This window comes from Penaeus vannamei, chromosome 1 (genome assembly GCF_042767895.1).
Source record: "Penaeus vannamei isolate JL-2024 chromosome 1, ASM4276789v1, whole genome shotgun sequence".
NCBI lineage: Eukaryota > Metazoa > Arthropoda > Malacostraca > Decapoda > Penaeidae > Penaeus > Penaeus vannamei.
This window is the reverse complement of record NC_091549.1, coordinates 16,621,945-16,634,444: the sequence shown is the minus strand read 5'-3', so window position 1 is coordinate 16,634,444 and position 12,500 is coordinate 16,621,945. Positions and strand designations below refer to the sequence as shown.

General features: G+C 36.9%; 1 protein-coding gene across 1 annotated transcript; it reads left to right on the top strand.

Moving 5' to 3' along the window:
* Nucleotides 1–2,955: 2,955 nt before the first annotated feature.
* Nucleotides 2,956–8,119, top strand: LOC138862665 (germ cell nuclear acidic protein-like). Its single transcript, XM_070125298.1, has 9 exons — nt 2,956–3,127; nt 3,180–3,281; nt 3,429–3,494; nt 3,648–3,719; nt 3,802–3,927; nt 5,533–5,598; nt 6,063–6,158; nt 7,066–7,205; nt 7,991–8,119. The coding sequence occupies exons 1-9, from the start codon at nt 2,956–2,958 to the stop codon at nt 8,117–8,119; spliced, it is 969 nt and encodes a 322-aa protein (XP_069981399.1).
* The last annotated feature ends 4,381 nt before the right edge of the window (nt 8,120–12,500 follow it).

The window sequence follows — 12,500 nt, the reverse complement described above, 5'->3', positions numbered from 1 at the left end:
GCAGGAAGTGTATGCTTGACATGTCTCGACTGACGAACTATTACTGAGATTGAATAACTTTACAACTCAAGAGATAAATGCATGATGTGTTTTGATTTAAAAAAAAGAAAAAAATCTACGAATCAGAGATTTAGTTGATTTTTTTCACAAATGATACATTGAATTTTCTTTATCCAGTTCAACACACGGCTATGTGATATATGTATACACCTAAATCTTAATCAAGTATCTGTTGTCATTACATCTGTACTGTTGTGCACTTTATGGTAACCGTAATTTCTATTGTAATTTGCTGTCAAAGCATATGAAGCATTAACACAGTTAATATATTTACATGAACTGTTTTAATGTTCGGCTTCATTCCAACGCGAAAAATCAACACTCAATTTTTAGCCTCCGTGAAAAAAGCACAACCAAATTCAAAGACTCATTAACCACACATTTTTTTCAAATACAGTCAACAGCAAATTTCTAATTTTTTCTCTTCTTTTCTTTTTTTGAGAACAGAAAATCCAGAAAGATGACACATTCTTGAAAAGTTCCGACAGCGATTCTCAGAGGCGGGGATTCGAAGATGTTAAGATCCTCTTTTGAATCCAATCTGATCCCATAAAAGCATCGGGATAAGTTAGGGCTTGAGAGTTAGAAACGCCGCTTGTATATTATCTCTCTCTCTCTCTCTCTCTCTCTCTCTCCCTCTATCTATCTATCTGTCCAAGCTACATATAAGATTTAAGTAATTTGTGTCTATCCACCTGTCTTGATATCTATTCATATTTCTCTATCTGTCTCTCTCCCTCTTGTATCTATCCACCTATCTGACTATCTATTCATCCTTTTCTCTATTTCTTCTCTCTCTTTCATTTCCATTACTCCCTTGCCATCCCTCTCTCTCTGTCTCTCTCAGTCTCTCTCTCTTCTCCCTCTCAACCAGGGTACCGTCAAGGCTGAATTATTAGGAGATGGAAAGCAGATTATTCTGGAAGAAGACTTTGACAGTAATATGAAACGAGACGAAAAATACATCTCAGGAAATGCAATGGAACTAAAGCATCCTTCTTTTTTTCTTCATTTTTGTATGTAGTTCTTAGATAATTTTTTTTGTGATTAAATGACTGTTTTGTTTTTGTACTATAACCCTCCATTCAAGGACATTTGATGTAAGTCAATCGTCTACAAATAAGTTTTCTTGATGTTTTTTTACTGCTATTAGTAGGCTTTGGAATGGATTGCCTTCAAAGATTGTAACTTCTCAGAATGTTGATAATTTTAAAAGATCAGCTAACATGTTTTTTTTACGTAATTAGCTGTCTTTCTATTCTTTCATTCATTCTTAGCTGTATCTTGAAAAGCACTGACATTTTTGGTGGTATAAATCTCGATATTTTCAACGTGGCTCTTTATATAGCTTACAATGATAATAATAATAAGAAGAATTATAATGGTAATAATAATAATAAGAATTATAATGGTAATAATAATAATAATGCTAATAGTATGAATAATATACTTATTTTCAAGTTTCAGAAATATCTCATTTTATTTTTGTTTTTGCTGTTATTTTCCATCTCTTCCTAAACCTATGTCTGTTTGTATATATTTTATCTTCGTATAGATCTATCTAGCTAACCATTTCTCTGTATCGCTATCATTAATCGTATCTCTCTACATCTGTCTATCTATCTGGCCATCTGTTTACCTATCCATCCATCAATCCTTCTATCTCTTTCTCTATTTCTCTCTCTCCTTCTCTTCCACTATTCCCTTCCCCTTTTTATTCCCTTCTTTGCTCCCCTCCCTCTCTCTACCTATCTTTCTATCCATCTGTCTATCTATTCATCTATCTGTCTATCAACCTTTCTATCTCTTTCTCTATTGCTCTCTCTCCTTCTCTTCCTCTTTCTCCCCTTTCTACCCCTCTCTCTCTCTATCTTATCCTCTCTCTCTTTCTCCCTTCAACCAATCTTTCGATCTCTTGTTTTATTTCTCTCTTTGCTTCTCTCTCAATACTCCCTCCACCTCTTTCTCCCCCCCTCCCTTTCTCTCTCTCTCTCTCACTTTCTCTCGCTCTCTCTTTCTTTCTCTCTCTCTCTCTCTCTCTCTTTTTCACTCTCTCTCTCTCTCTCTCTCTCTCTCTCTCTCTCTCTGTCTCTCTCTCTCTCTCTCTCTCTCTTTCACTTTCTCTCTCTCTCTCTCTATCTCTCTCTCTCCCCTTTCTCTCTCTCTCTCTCTCTTCCTCTCTCTCTCTCTCTCTCTCTCTCTCTCCCTCTCTCTCCCTCTCTCTCTCTCTCTCTTTCTCTCTCTCTCTCTCTCTTTCTCTCTCTCTTTCTCTCTCTCTTTCTCTCTCTCTTTCTCTCTCTCTTTCTCTCTCTCTTTCTCTCTCTCTTTCTCTCTCTCTTTCTCTCTCTCTTTCTCTCTCTCTCTCTATCTATCTATCTATCTCTCTCTCTTATATTGATATAATGTTATAGGTGTTATAAATATGTTTTAACTCTCTCTCTCTCTCTCTCTCTCTCTCTCTTTCTCTCTCTCCTCCCCCCCCCTCTCTCTCTCTTATAATATAATATTATAGATGTTATACATATATGCTTTAAATTTATACTTTAACATCCGCATCAAAGAAAAAACTGCAACATTATTCTTAGAAAAAAAAAAATCCTTAACCTAATTGACTTCATCCCATTTTGACGATCAAGATGATAGGCAGATTAATGGACGTCTAATCGAATCAGCTATTTTCCCCCATCATTATCATGTCAGAGATCCTAAGTCGATGGATAAAAGAAATCGATTATTGAATTAAATGGATAAAAGAAATCGATTATTGAATCAAATGGATAAAAGAAATCGATTATTGAATTAATTGTTAATCAAATGAGGAGCAAATTAATCGCCCCTTCGATAATTAGGACTTTCTTCCCTCGTGCGTAAGAAAGTCAAGCCTCACGATTGAAGATGTTGCGCAGGCCTTGGCAGATCCATCATCACAGGATGCGGCTGAGCGAAGGTGAGGGTGAAGGGGAAAGTGAAGGTGAAGATGAGAGTGACGGTGAAAATAAGGGTGTGGGGGAAAGTGAAGGGGATGGTGAGAGTGAAAGTGAAGATGAGGGTGACGGTGAAAATGAGGGTGAGGGGAAAGTGAAGGTGTGAGTGAAACGGATAGTGAAATGAATGTGAAGATGAGTGTGACGATGAAAATGAGGGTGTGGGGGAAAGTGAAGGTGTGAGTGAAACGGATAGTGAAAGTGAAGGTGAAGATGAGTGTGACGGTGAAAATGAGGGTGAGGGGAAAGTGAAGGTGTGAGTGAAACGGATAGTGGAAGTGAAAATGAGTGTGACGGTGAAAATGGGGTTGAGGGGAAAGTGAAGGGGTGAGTGAAACGGATAGTGAAGGTGAAGATGAGTGTGACGGTGAAAATGAGGGTGAGGGGAAAGTGAAGGTGTGAGTGAAACGGATAGTGAAGGTGAAGATGAGTGTGACGGTGAAAATGAGGGTGAGGGGAAAGTGAAGGTGTGAGTGAAACGGATAGTGAATGTGAAGATGAGTGTGACGATGAAAATGAGGTTGAGGGGAAAGTGAAGGTGTGAGTGAAACGGATACTTAAAGCGAAAGTGAAGATGAGTGTGACGGTGAAAATGAGGGTGAGGGGAAAGTGAAGGTGTGAGTGAAACGGATAGTGAAAGTGAAGGTGAAGATGAGTGTGACGATGAAAATGAGGGTGAGGGGAAAGTGAAGGTGTGAGTGAAACGGATACTTAAAGCGAAAGTGAAGATGAGTGTGACGGTGAAAATGAGGGTGAGGGGAAAGTGAAGGTGTGAGTGAAACGGATAGTGAAAGTGAAGGTGAAGATGAGTGTGACGATGAAAATGAGGGTGTGGGGGAAAGTGAAGGTGTGAGTGAAACGGATACTGAAAGCGAAAGTGAAGGTGAGGGTGAAGGTGAAAATCTAAATGCCTCTCCCTATAGCAACTGGTAAAAGGGATTTAAAAAGGACAATGTTAATTATAACAATATAAATTATGGTAATCATGATATATTTACATATATATGTACGTATAATCATATGTGTGTATATATATATATATATATATATATATATATATATATATATATATATATATATATATGTATATATATATATATATATATATATATATATATATATATATATGTATATATATGTGGGTGTGGGTGTGGGTGGGTGTTTGTATATTTATATTTATATATATTTACATATACATATATATATACATATATATACACATATATATACATAATATATGTATTTATATATGAATATATAACCTCTCCGATAGGGATTCCAACCGCCACTGCAAGGAACTTGCAAGACGGTCACTCTAACCACTGATACACGACCCATTAAAAGGAGTGTGCAACTAGGAGTTATCTAGCATCCATAGGCATTACCTACCTACAGTGGGGGTTCGAACCCTATCGGAGAGCTTATATATTCATGATATCAATGCGGTATGGCATTATTCCATCTTTCACGTATGTATATATATATATATATATATATATATATATATATATATATATATATATATATATATGTGTGTGTGTGTGTGTGTGTGTGTGTGTGTGTGTGTGTGTGTGTGTGTGTGTGTGTGTATGTATATATATATATATATATATATATATATATATATATATATATATATATATATATATATATATATATATATACAAAGGGTGTCCCGAAAATATGGATACACGCTTTGAATAATTGTAAAGTAGGTGTTTATTAAAATGTATTCACACTCTAGCAGCTAATAACTCAATTGACGTTTTTTTCCTTCTAGATTAAAGCCATTTGAATTAATGATGGCAGTCAGACTATGCTTTAAACAAAGGAAATTCATTCAAAGACAGTTTAGAAAGACGTTTCAGTCAGATCCACCAGCGTGACTTACTGTATAAGAGATAAGTTTGAAGCCAATGTCCAGAATGTCCACGAGAAGCGTTCCGGAAGACCCCCACAAGAAGGAGTGTTTCAAACCTATCACTATTTCGAGTCATGGCATTTATTCATATCGATGTTCAGTGCTTTATTCCATCCTTCATAGATACACCTCGGTACTTCTGACTTTGAACCACGAAATCAATTTCCACCGAGGACTCACGGCGAGTGTGTATAAAACTTCGCTATCATTACTTACGTATGATGAGATAGGTAATTATGGAAGATTATTAGCTCCTAGTTGAACACTCCTTTTAGTGAGTTGTTTAGTGTGTGTGTGTGTATGTACGCGTGTGTGAACATATAATGCATTTATCTATACGAATATGTTACATCTCGTTTGTGAAATGGCCCTGCTCATGGACGGGGCAGTCTGATTGTTGCTCATTTCACGAAATGGACAAACTTTAAACCGGAAAAATAAAAATGAAGCATATAATTCGAAACATAACCTTTATTGCATACGTTTTGGGGGAAACTACATAAAGGCAAATGAAACAGAACATGGTGTGTGTAATACTTTTTAACATTTCCGTTTGGCTCATGACAGCGATAAGAACTAAGGGAAAACTGCTGAACAAAGTTTGTGGCTTTCACAAAATAACTCGTGGTAAAGGTAAGCATCTAATAGTAACTAGAAATCCATTTCTCTCTCTCTCTCTCTCTCTCTCTCTCTCTCTCTCTCTCTCTCTCTCTCTCTCTCTCTCTCTCTCTCTCTCTCTTTCTCTCTCTCTCTGCGTGTGTGTATTTGTATTTCTCTCCATTCTCTCCTCTATTTTTACTGTCTTAGAACAGTCGTAATTCATTACAGCATAATTTATTAATCATGCAGATAAGCCACATGTAAACAGTGTAGGAGCATATGCTGAACATGCCGTGAATATTATGAATATTTAGGGAATAAGGTAACTACATGGTTAATAAAGTATATGTTGAATGAAGTGTATAAGTGGTGAGTATAATTAACAAGTTCTGAATATATTGAATATAATCGTATATTGCGACTACATAGCGCATATTTTGAAAACATCATAGAGCGAATATAGTGAATAAGGGATGAACACACTGAATATACTGAAGATGCATCTGATACTGACACGTTGACAAAAGAGCATTCCGATCCTCCATTATCTGATGCTCGCTCAGCCCTTATGAAATTCTCGGAGTCTATGAGAGGTTGGCGGGAGAGGATGAGAAAGGGGAACAGAAGGCGGGAGAGAGAGAAAGACGAAGAGAAAGGGAACAAATAGCGAGAGAGAGAGAAAGAGGGAGGGAGAGGGGGAAAGTGGAAGAAAGAGAGGGAGGGAGAGGGGGCAAAGGGGAAGAAAGAGAGGGAGGGGGAAAGCGTGAAAGAAAGGCAAAGAAAGAGGGAGGGACAGAAAGAGACGTGATAGAGACAGAGACGGGGAGATAGAGTAAGAGAGGGAGTGTGTGTATGAGACAGATTATCCATCTAGAGAGGGAGAGAGAGAGAAAGAGGATGGCGGAATAGAGTGAGTTTGGGAGGGAGTAAGGAAGATAAAAAGTGAGACAGAGAATGAGGATAAAGAAGAGGAAGAGAATGAAAGAGAAAGAGAAAAATATGAAAGAAAGAAGAGAATGAAAGACAGAAGATGGAATAAAGAAAGGAGAGAGAGAGAGAGAAGGAATAAAGGACGAAAAGAGAGAGACGGGGACAAAGAAATGACTAGCTGAATGGTCCCTTCATTTAATGATTGATGGGTGATTGCTAGATCTGTTTGCGTCCAGTCTGCAGTTAGACGATATCATTTTGGGGATTTTTTGCCAGGGTTCTGCAGTCTCAAAATGATAATAGCAATGGTTTTCAGGAAAGAAAAAGAACGGGAGATATTTTGTAGCGATATATACATAGATTTTTTTTCGTATTTCTCTGATTCTTGTTCGTTCATTTTATGTCCTTTGTAGTTGGGAATAGAAAACGGAAAATAAATTAAGAATACAAGAAACAAAGATTAAAAAAAAAAAAAAAAAAAAATGAATGGACAGATTAAAGAAAAAAAAAAAACTTTTATGACATGTTCTCGTCCACCCACGTTTAATATCCAACCTTCTCGTCATACAGCACGTCACAACAACATCTCATCTTCACCTCTTATTCTCACACGAGAAACAAATGCTCACCAAGCCATGTCTTTCCGTCAGCAGAGAAGTTTATGGTATTTTTCTATTACGGTTGTCTTCCTCTTCACTTCGGCGAGGTTGGTACGCCTGTCAGTCTAATGCGGGAGAGTCAGCATTAACGTCAAGGACTATACTTTCTTGTGACAATGCTTTTATTTATTTATTCATTATGCATATATATATATATATATATATATATATATATATATATATATATATATATATATAATTTTATTTTTCATTCATTTTTATTAATCCTTTTTTTTTAGATTTTTGTTACCATTCATTCTCCATTTTTTTTTTATCTATTTTTCTTATTTCTTTCCTTTTTTTTTTCTTTTTATTGAAGTGGAGAGCCCGAATCTTTTATTTTTGGAGGCTTATCTCTTCTTATGAATTAAATAAGCATAGTTTTCCAATGATGTCCATTAATTGCCCTATCAAATTAGTAATCAATCAAGATAAGTCTTAAACTTTACTCTGCATGATTCTAGCTTTGCTCTTTCAATAATGTCACATATGATTCAGTGGCCAATCACAGAATCAATAGTTAATCAGTGTTTCAGTGATCAATGAAACATTCATTATTGGACTGAACATTAAATTGGATCCCTGGTTAATTATGAATGGGATCTGCCGTATTCGATTCCTTATGAATGGAATCTCTCGTATCCGATTCCTTACGAATGAAGACTCCCGTTTCCGATTCCTTATGAATGAGATTTCCCGAATCCGATTCCTTATGAATGAAATCTTGTATCCGATTCCTTACGAATGAAATCTCCCGTTTCCGATTCCTTATGAATGAAATCTCTCGTATCCGATTCCTTACGAATGAGATCTCTTGTATCCGATTCCTTATGAAGGAAATCTCCCGTATCCGATTCCTTACGAATGAAGACTCCCGTATCCGATTCCTTATGAACGAAATCTCCCGCTTCCGATTCCTCATGAATGAAAATTCCGCATTCCAAGCCACGCCCACTGAAACCTAATTGACACACACACACTATTAAAAGTACAAAAAGCTCTAGTGTCTTGGTTAGTTTCGATTCCTAACAAATGACGCAATGTAAAGTAATGGAGAGGGTGCTCTTCCTCCTAATCATCCTATTTTGTGCTAATTGGTCTTCTTAATTAGTTGCCTTAATTGGTTTCCTTATATTGTAAAAGCTGGTTGGCGTTTCTGAAATCATCCCACTATTTCGAGGTTGTTATTTATAACATATAACATGTTCTTCCTCCGCAGTACTAGAATTTGGTCATGATTAACTTCGTCTTTTTCATAATGAATATTTAGCAACAATTTATGAAATAAATATCCCAGAGAAAATTTAGAAAAAGGGATATTAATTGATTATTAACGATTTCAATCTAAAACTGGCAAAGGCAGTAAATGAGACGGAATGGTAAGTCTAGAATTCCAAAGATGATAGATTAAAAAAGTCAACCTAAAGTCCCAAAGTAAAACAAAAAATCGAAAAAAAGCAAACCCAAAATCACATAGACAGCAAACCTAAAATAAAATATTTAAAAATAGTCCAATTAATCTTCCAAAGATAATCTAAAAGTTAGAAGAAAAAAACACTTAACTTAGAATTTTGAAAAAGTCAACCTAAGATTTAGAAAAAAAGAAAAAAAGGCAAGATAAGATTCTAAAAATAATCCAAAAATATATACCCTAAAAATTTTAAAAATCAGTCTAAATACTTGAAAAAACAACCTAAAATTCACAAAAAGTCAACCTAAAATAAAACAAAAATAGTAAAAAAAAAAAATCCCTCCCCCCAAAAAAAAATAAATAAATAAATAAAATTTCAAAAATAGTAAATTCAAACTAGAGGACTTGCCTGAGGTTGGTAGACACGTCCAGACGAAAGAGAAAACCCAATAATGGCGAATCTTCTTTGTGTGGCAGAGGGACCACGCCGCTGCCAGGAATCTTGCGAGAGAAGGCCCCACGTTCCTGAAATTTTCCCGGTTTTCTTTTCTTTTTCTTCTTCTTCATCTTATTCTTCCTTTTCCTTTGTCTTTTTTCACTCGAGTCTACTTATCGTTCGGGAGGTAGTGAGAGGGAGAGATGTAGAGATAGGTAGAGAGAGGGTGGGGAGGGGGACGAGAGAGAAAGAGAAAGAAGTGAGGGAGAGAGATGAGAGATGAGAGAAGAGAGAGAACAAGAAACAAGAAAAAGAACCAGAAATAAGAATGAAAAAAGAGAAAACAAAGAAGACTTAAAAAAACGAAAAAAAAAACCACAAAACTCGCACCTACATCACCCCCCACCCACACACACCCCGTCCCCTTCTCCAGCCCATCTCCAACTCGCCCTCCCACGATTAACCTAAGTCAACTTAAACCTCCTGACGAAGACCTTGACGAAGGCGCAGCGGACACGACAACCCCGAGAGCCTGCCAAGGTCACTGTGGACCTTCATCGCAGCCGGGGGAGGATAAGACGCTGGATGAGGATAGATAAGGCTTGATAAACGGCTGCCTTATCCAGCTAGCTAGCCGTTCTCTTCTCTTGGAGGCTTTAAAGGAACTGGAGGAGGCCGAGCGGGATTTTTTCTTTTATTATGATGATTCTGCTTCTGCTTTCTCTTTTTTCTTACTCTATCTGTGTTTTTTTTTTTTTTCTTTATTTCTTTTTGGAACTTTTTTCTTGATCTTATTTTTTCTGTTGTTTTATAGTCTTGTGGTCGTTATCCTCTTTTTGTTTCTTTTTTCTTCTGCTCCTGTCTTCTTCACATGTTTCTTCGCCTTCTTTATTTTTTTCATATCTTCTTTTTTTCTTTATATTCTTCTTCGTCCTTTTTACTTTTTTTTTTTTTTTTTTTTTTTTTTGCTTTTTTCCTCCTATTTTTATTTCTCCTACTCCTTCTTCTCCTCTTCCTCCTCCTTCTTCTTCTCCTCTTCCTCCTCCTCCCTTTTCTCCTTCTCCTCCTCCTTCATTTTCCCTATTTCAAAAATATTTCCCCAAATAGCAAAAACCTCCCATAGCTTCGTTATTGAAATCCTTCTCCATTTTTTTTCAAAAGACTTCGGCTGCCTTATTGGAACACGAGCCAGGGTTCCAATACTCCTCCGCCTGATGGTGACGTATCGGTGCGCTTTTGAGAACTTTTGTTTTTCTCTCGTCTTCACTTCCGTCTTTTTAGTCATTATTACTCTATTTCTTGTTTCTTATTTCTTGTACGTTTTTTCTGGTGTTTGATGACTGCGTTTTCTTCCGTTTTATCATTTCTATTAATCTCATTGTTATTATCACTATCATCAACACCACTATCATCATCTTCATCATCACAAACATCGCTATCCTCCTCATCGTCCTCAACACCGGTATGAGTTTCATCACCATCCGCAACACCGTCATCTCCAACACCACGGTCATCACCATCACCGCCACCACTTGCAACATCGTCATCATCCTCAACACAATCACGGCCACCATCCCCAACGTCACCATCACATCCCAACACCATCGCTATCGCATTACCATCATCTCCAACACCACCACCATGCGCAATACCATCACCATCACAATCATCACCATCACCACCATCACCAACTTTATCTTAACCGTCACCACCATCCTCAACTCCATCCCCATCACCATCATTACCATAAACTTTATCTTAACCACCACCACGATTTCCAACACCACCACGATCCGCAAGGAACAGCATCACCAACTTTATCTTCCTCAACACCATCCCCATCGCCATCATTTCCATAAACTTTATCTTAACCGCCACCACCACCACCACCTCCAGCACCACCACCATCCGCAGGCAACACCATCACCATCATCATCACCACCCACCGCACGCAACACCATCACCAACTTTGTCTTAACCGCCACCACCATCTTCAACACTATCCCCATCACCATCATTACCATAAACTTTTTCTTTACCACCACCACCTCCAACACCACCACCATCCGCAAGCAACATCATCATCCCCTCCAACACCATCACCATCCGCAAGCAACACCACCACCACCACCTCCAACACCATCACCATCATCACCACCACCCTCCGCAAGCAACACCATCACCATCATCACCACCACCATCCTCACGCAAGCAACACCATCACCACCACCACCATCAGCCTCATCCCCAAAATTTCGTTACTTCGCTTTCTCGTCGTTATTCCTCGCTCTCTTTCCCCGCCATTTTTCTCGCTGTTTATTGTCCTGTTCATTTTCCTTGGTTTGTAATTTTCTCTTCCCTCTCTCTCTTGTTCTTTTCTTCGTTGTCTTTGCTTAAATTTTCTTTGTTATATTTTTGTTTTGTTTTTTTGTTTCGTTCTTTCGTGTTTGTTTGTTTTTTTTCTTATTCATTTATCATATTGTTAATTGTCTTTTTTTTACTTATTCGTCTTCTCTTTTCTGTTTCTTCTTTACTTCATTTCCTTTTACTTCTCTTTTTCCTTCTTCTACTTCTTCTTTTCCTTCTTCCTCCTTTTCTTCTTTCTTTTCTTTCTCCACCACCTCCTTCTCCTCCTCCTCCTCCTTCTTTTTCTCCTTATTCTTCATCCTTCCATCCATCTCTCCCACCCAATCTTTATCAAGTTTGCGTTGCTTTTTATATTTTGAGAGAAATTGGCGAAAAAAACGATAGTTAGTGAAGCGAAGCAATAACCAATTCAAAATAAATAAGTAAACCAAATAACCACCACACATTAATGATGATGATGGTGGTGATGATGATGAGGTGGATGGCGACGATGATGATGATAATGATAATGACAGTGATAGTGACGATCATGATAATAATGATGGTGATGGAGGTGATGTGTTGATGATGATGGTGATGATAATAATAAAGATGACGACGATGATGATGAGGTTGATGATGATAACGATGACTATGATGATAACGGTGGTGATGATAATAATAACATTAGAAATGAAAAAAAAAATAATAATCTTATATGTATTACAATAACAATAATAGAAATCTAAACTATGAATTTAAAAATTTCAAAAACACGACCACGTGACGCATGTATAAAGATGGTTTCGTCGTTCAAACTCCAAAGGGAATTTTCTCGCCCCCCCCAAAAAAAAAAAAAAAAAAATGCAAATTTTCGATTCTAGGATATTAATGATGATGCTGATTATACAAAAAACAATAATGATAATGATGATAATAATAAGGATAATAATAATAATGATAATGATAATAATAATAATGATTATGATAATGATAATAATGATAATAATGATGATGATGATGATATGCGAAAAACTCTTGTGTGGGTATCTCAAAGTGGAGAGTGAATTAGTGTCTAAAGAGTATCGTTTGTTTTCAAAGAAGAAAGATTGTCGTTTTGTTTGTTTTTCTCACTTACATTGGTCAGGTAATA

Bases quoted from the DNA above. Each gene is read 5' to 3' on its own strand.
- LOC138862665 (XM_070125298.1), top strand. From the start codon at position 2,956: ATGTTGCGCAGGCCTTGGCAGATCCATCATCACAGGATGCGGCTGAGC. The intron at 3,495-3,647 runs GTGAGGGGAAAG...AATGAGGGTGAG, and splicing joins GTGTGACGGTGAAAATGAGG to GGGAAAGTGAAGGTGTGAGT. The intron at 3,928-5,532 runs GTGAGGGTGAAG...GGCTCATGACAG, and splicing joins TACTGAAAGCGAAAGTGAAG to CGATAAGAACTAAGGGAAAA.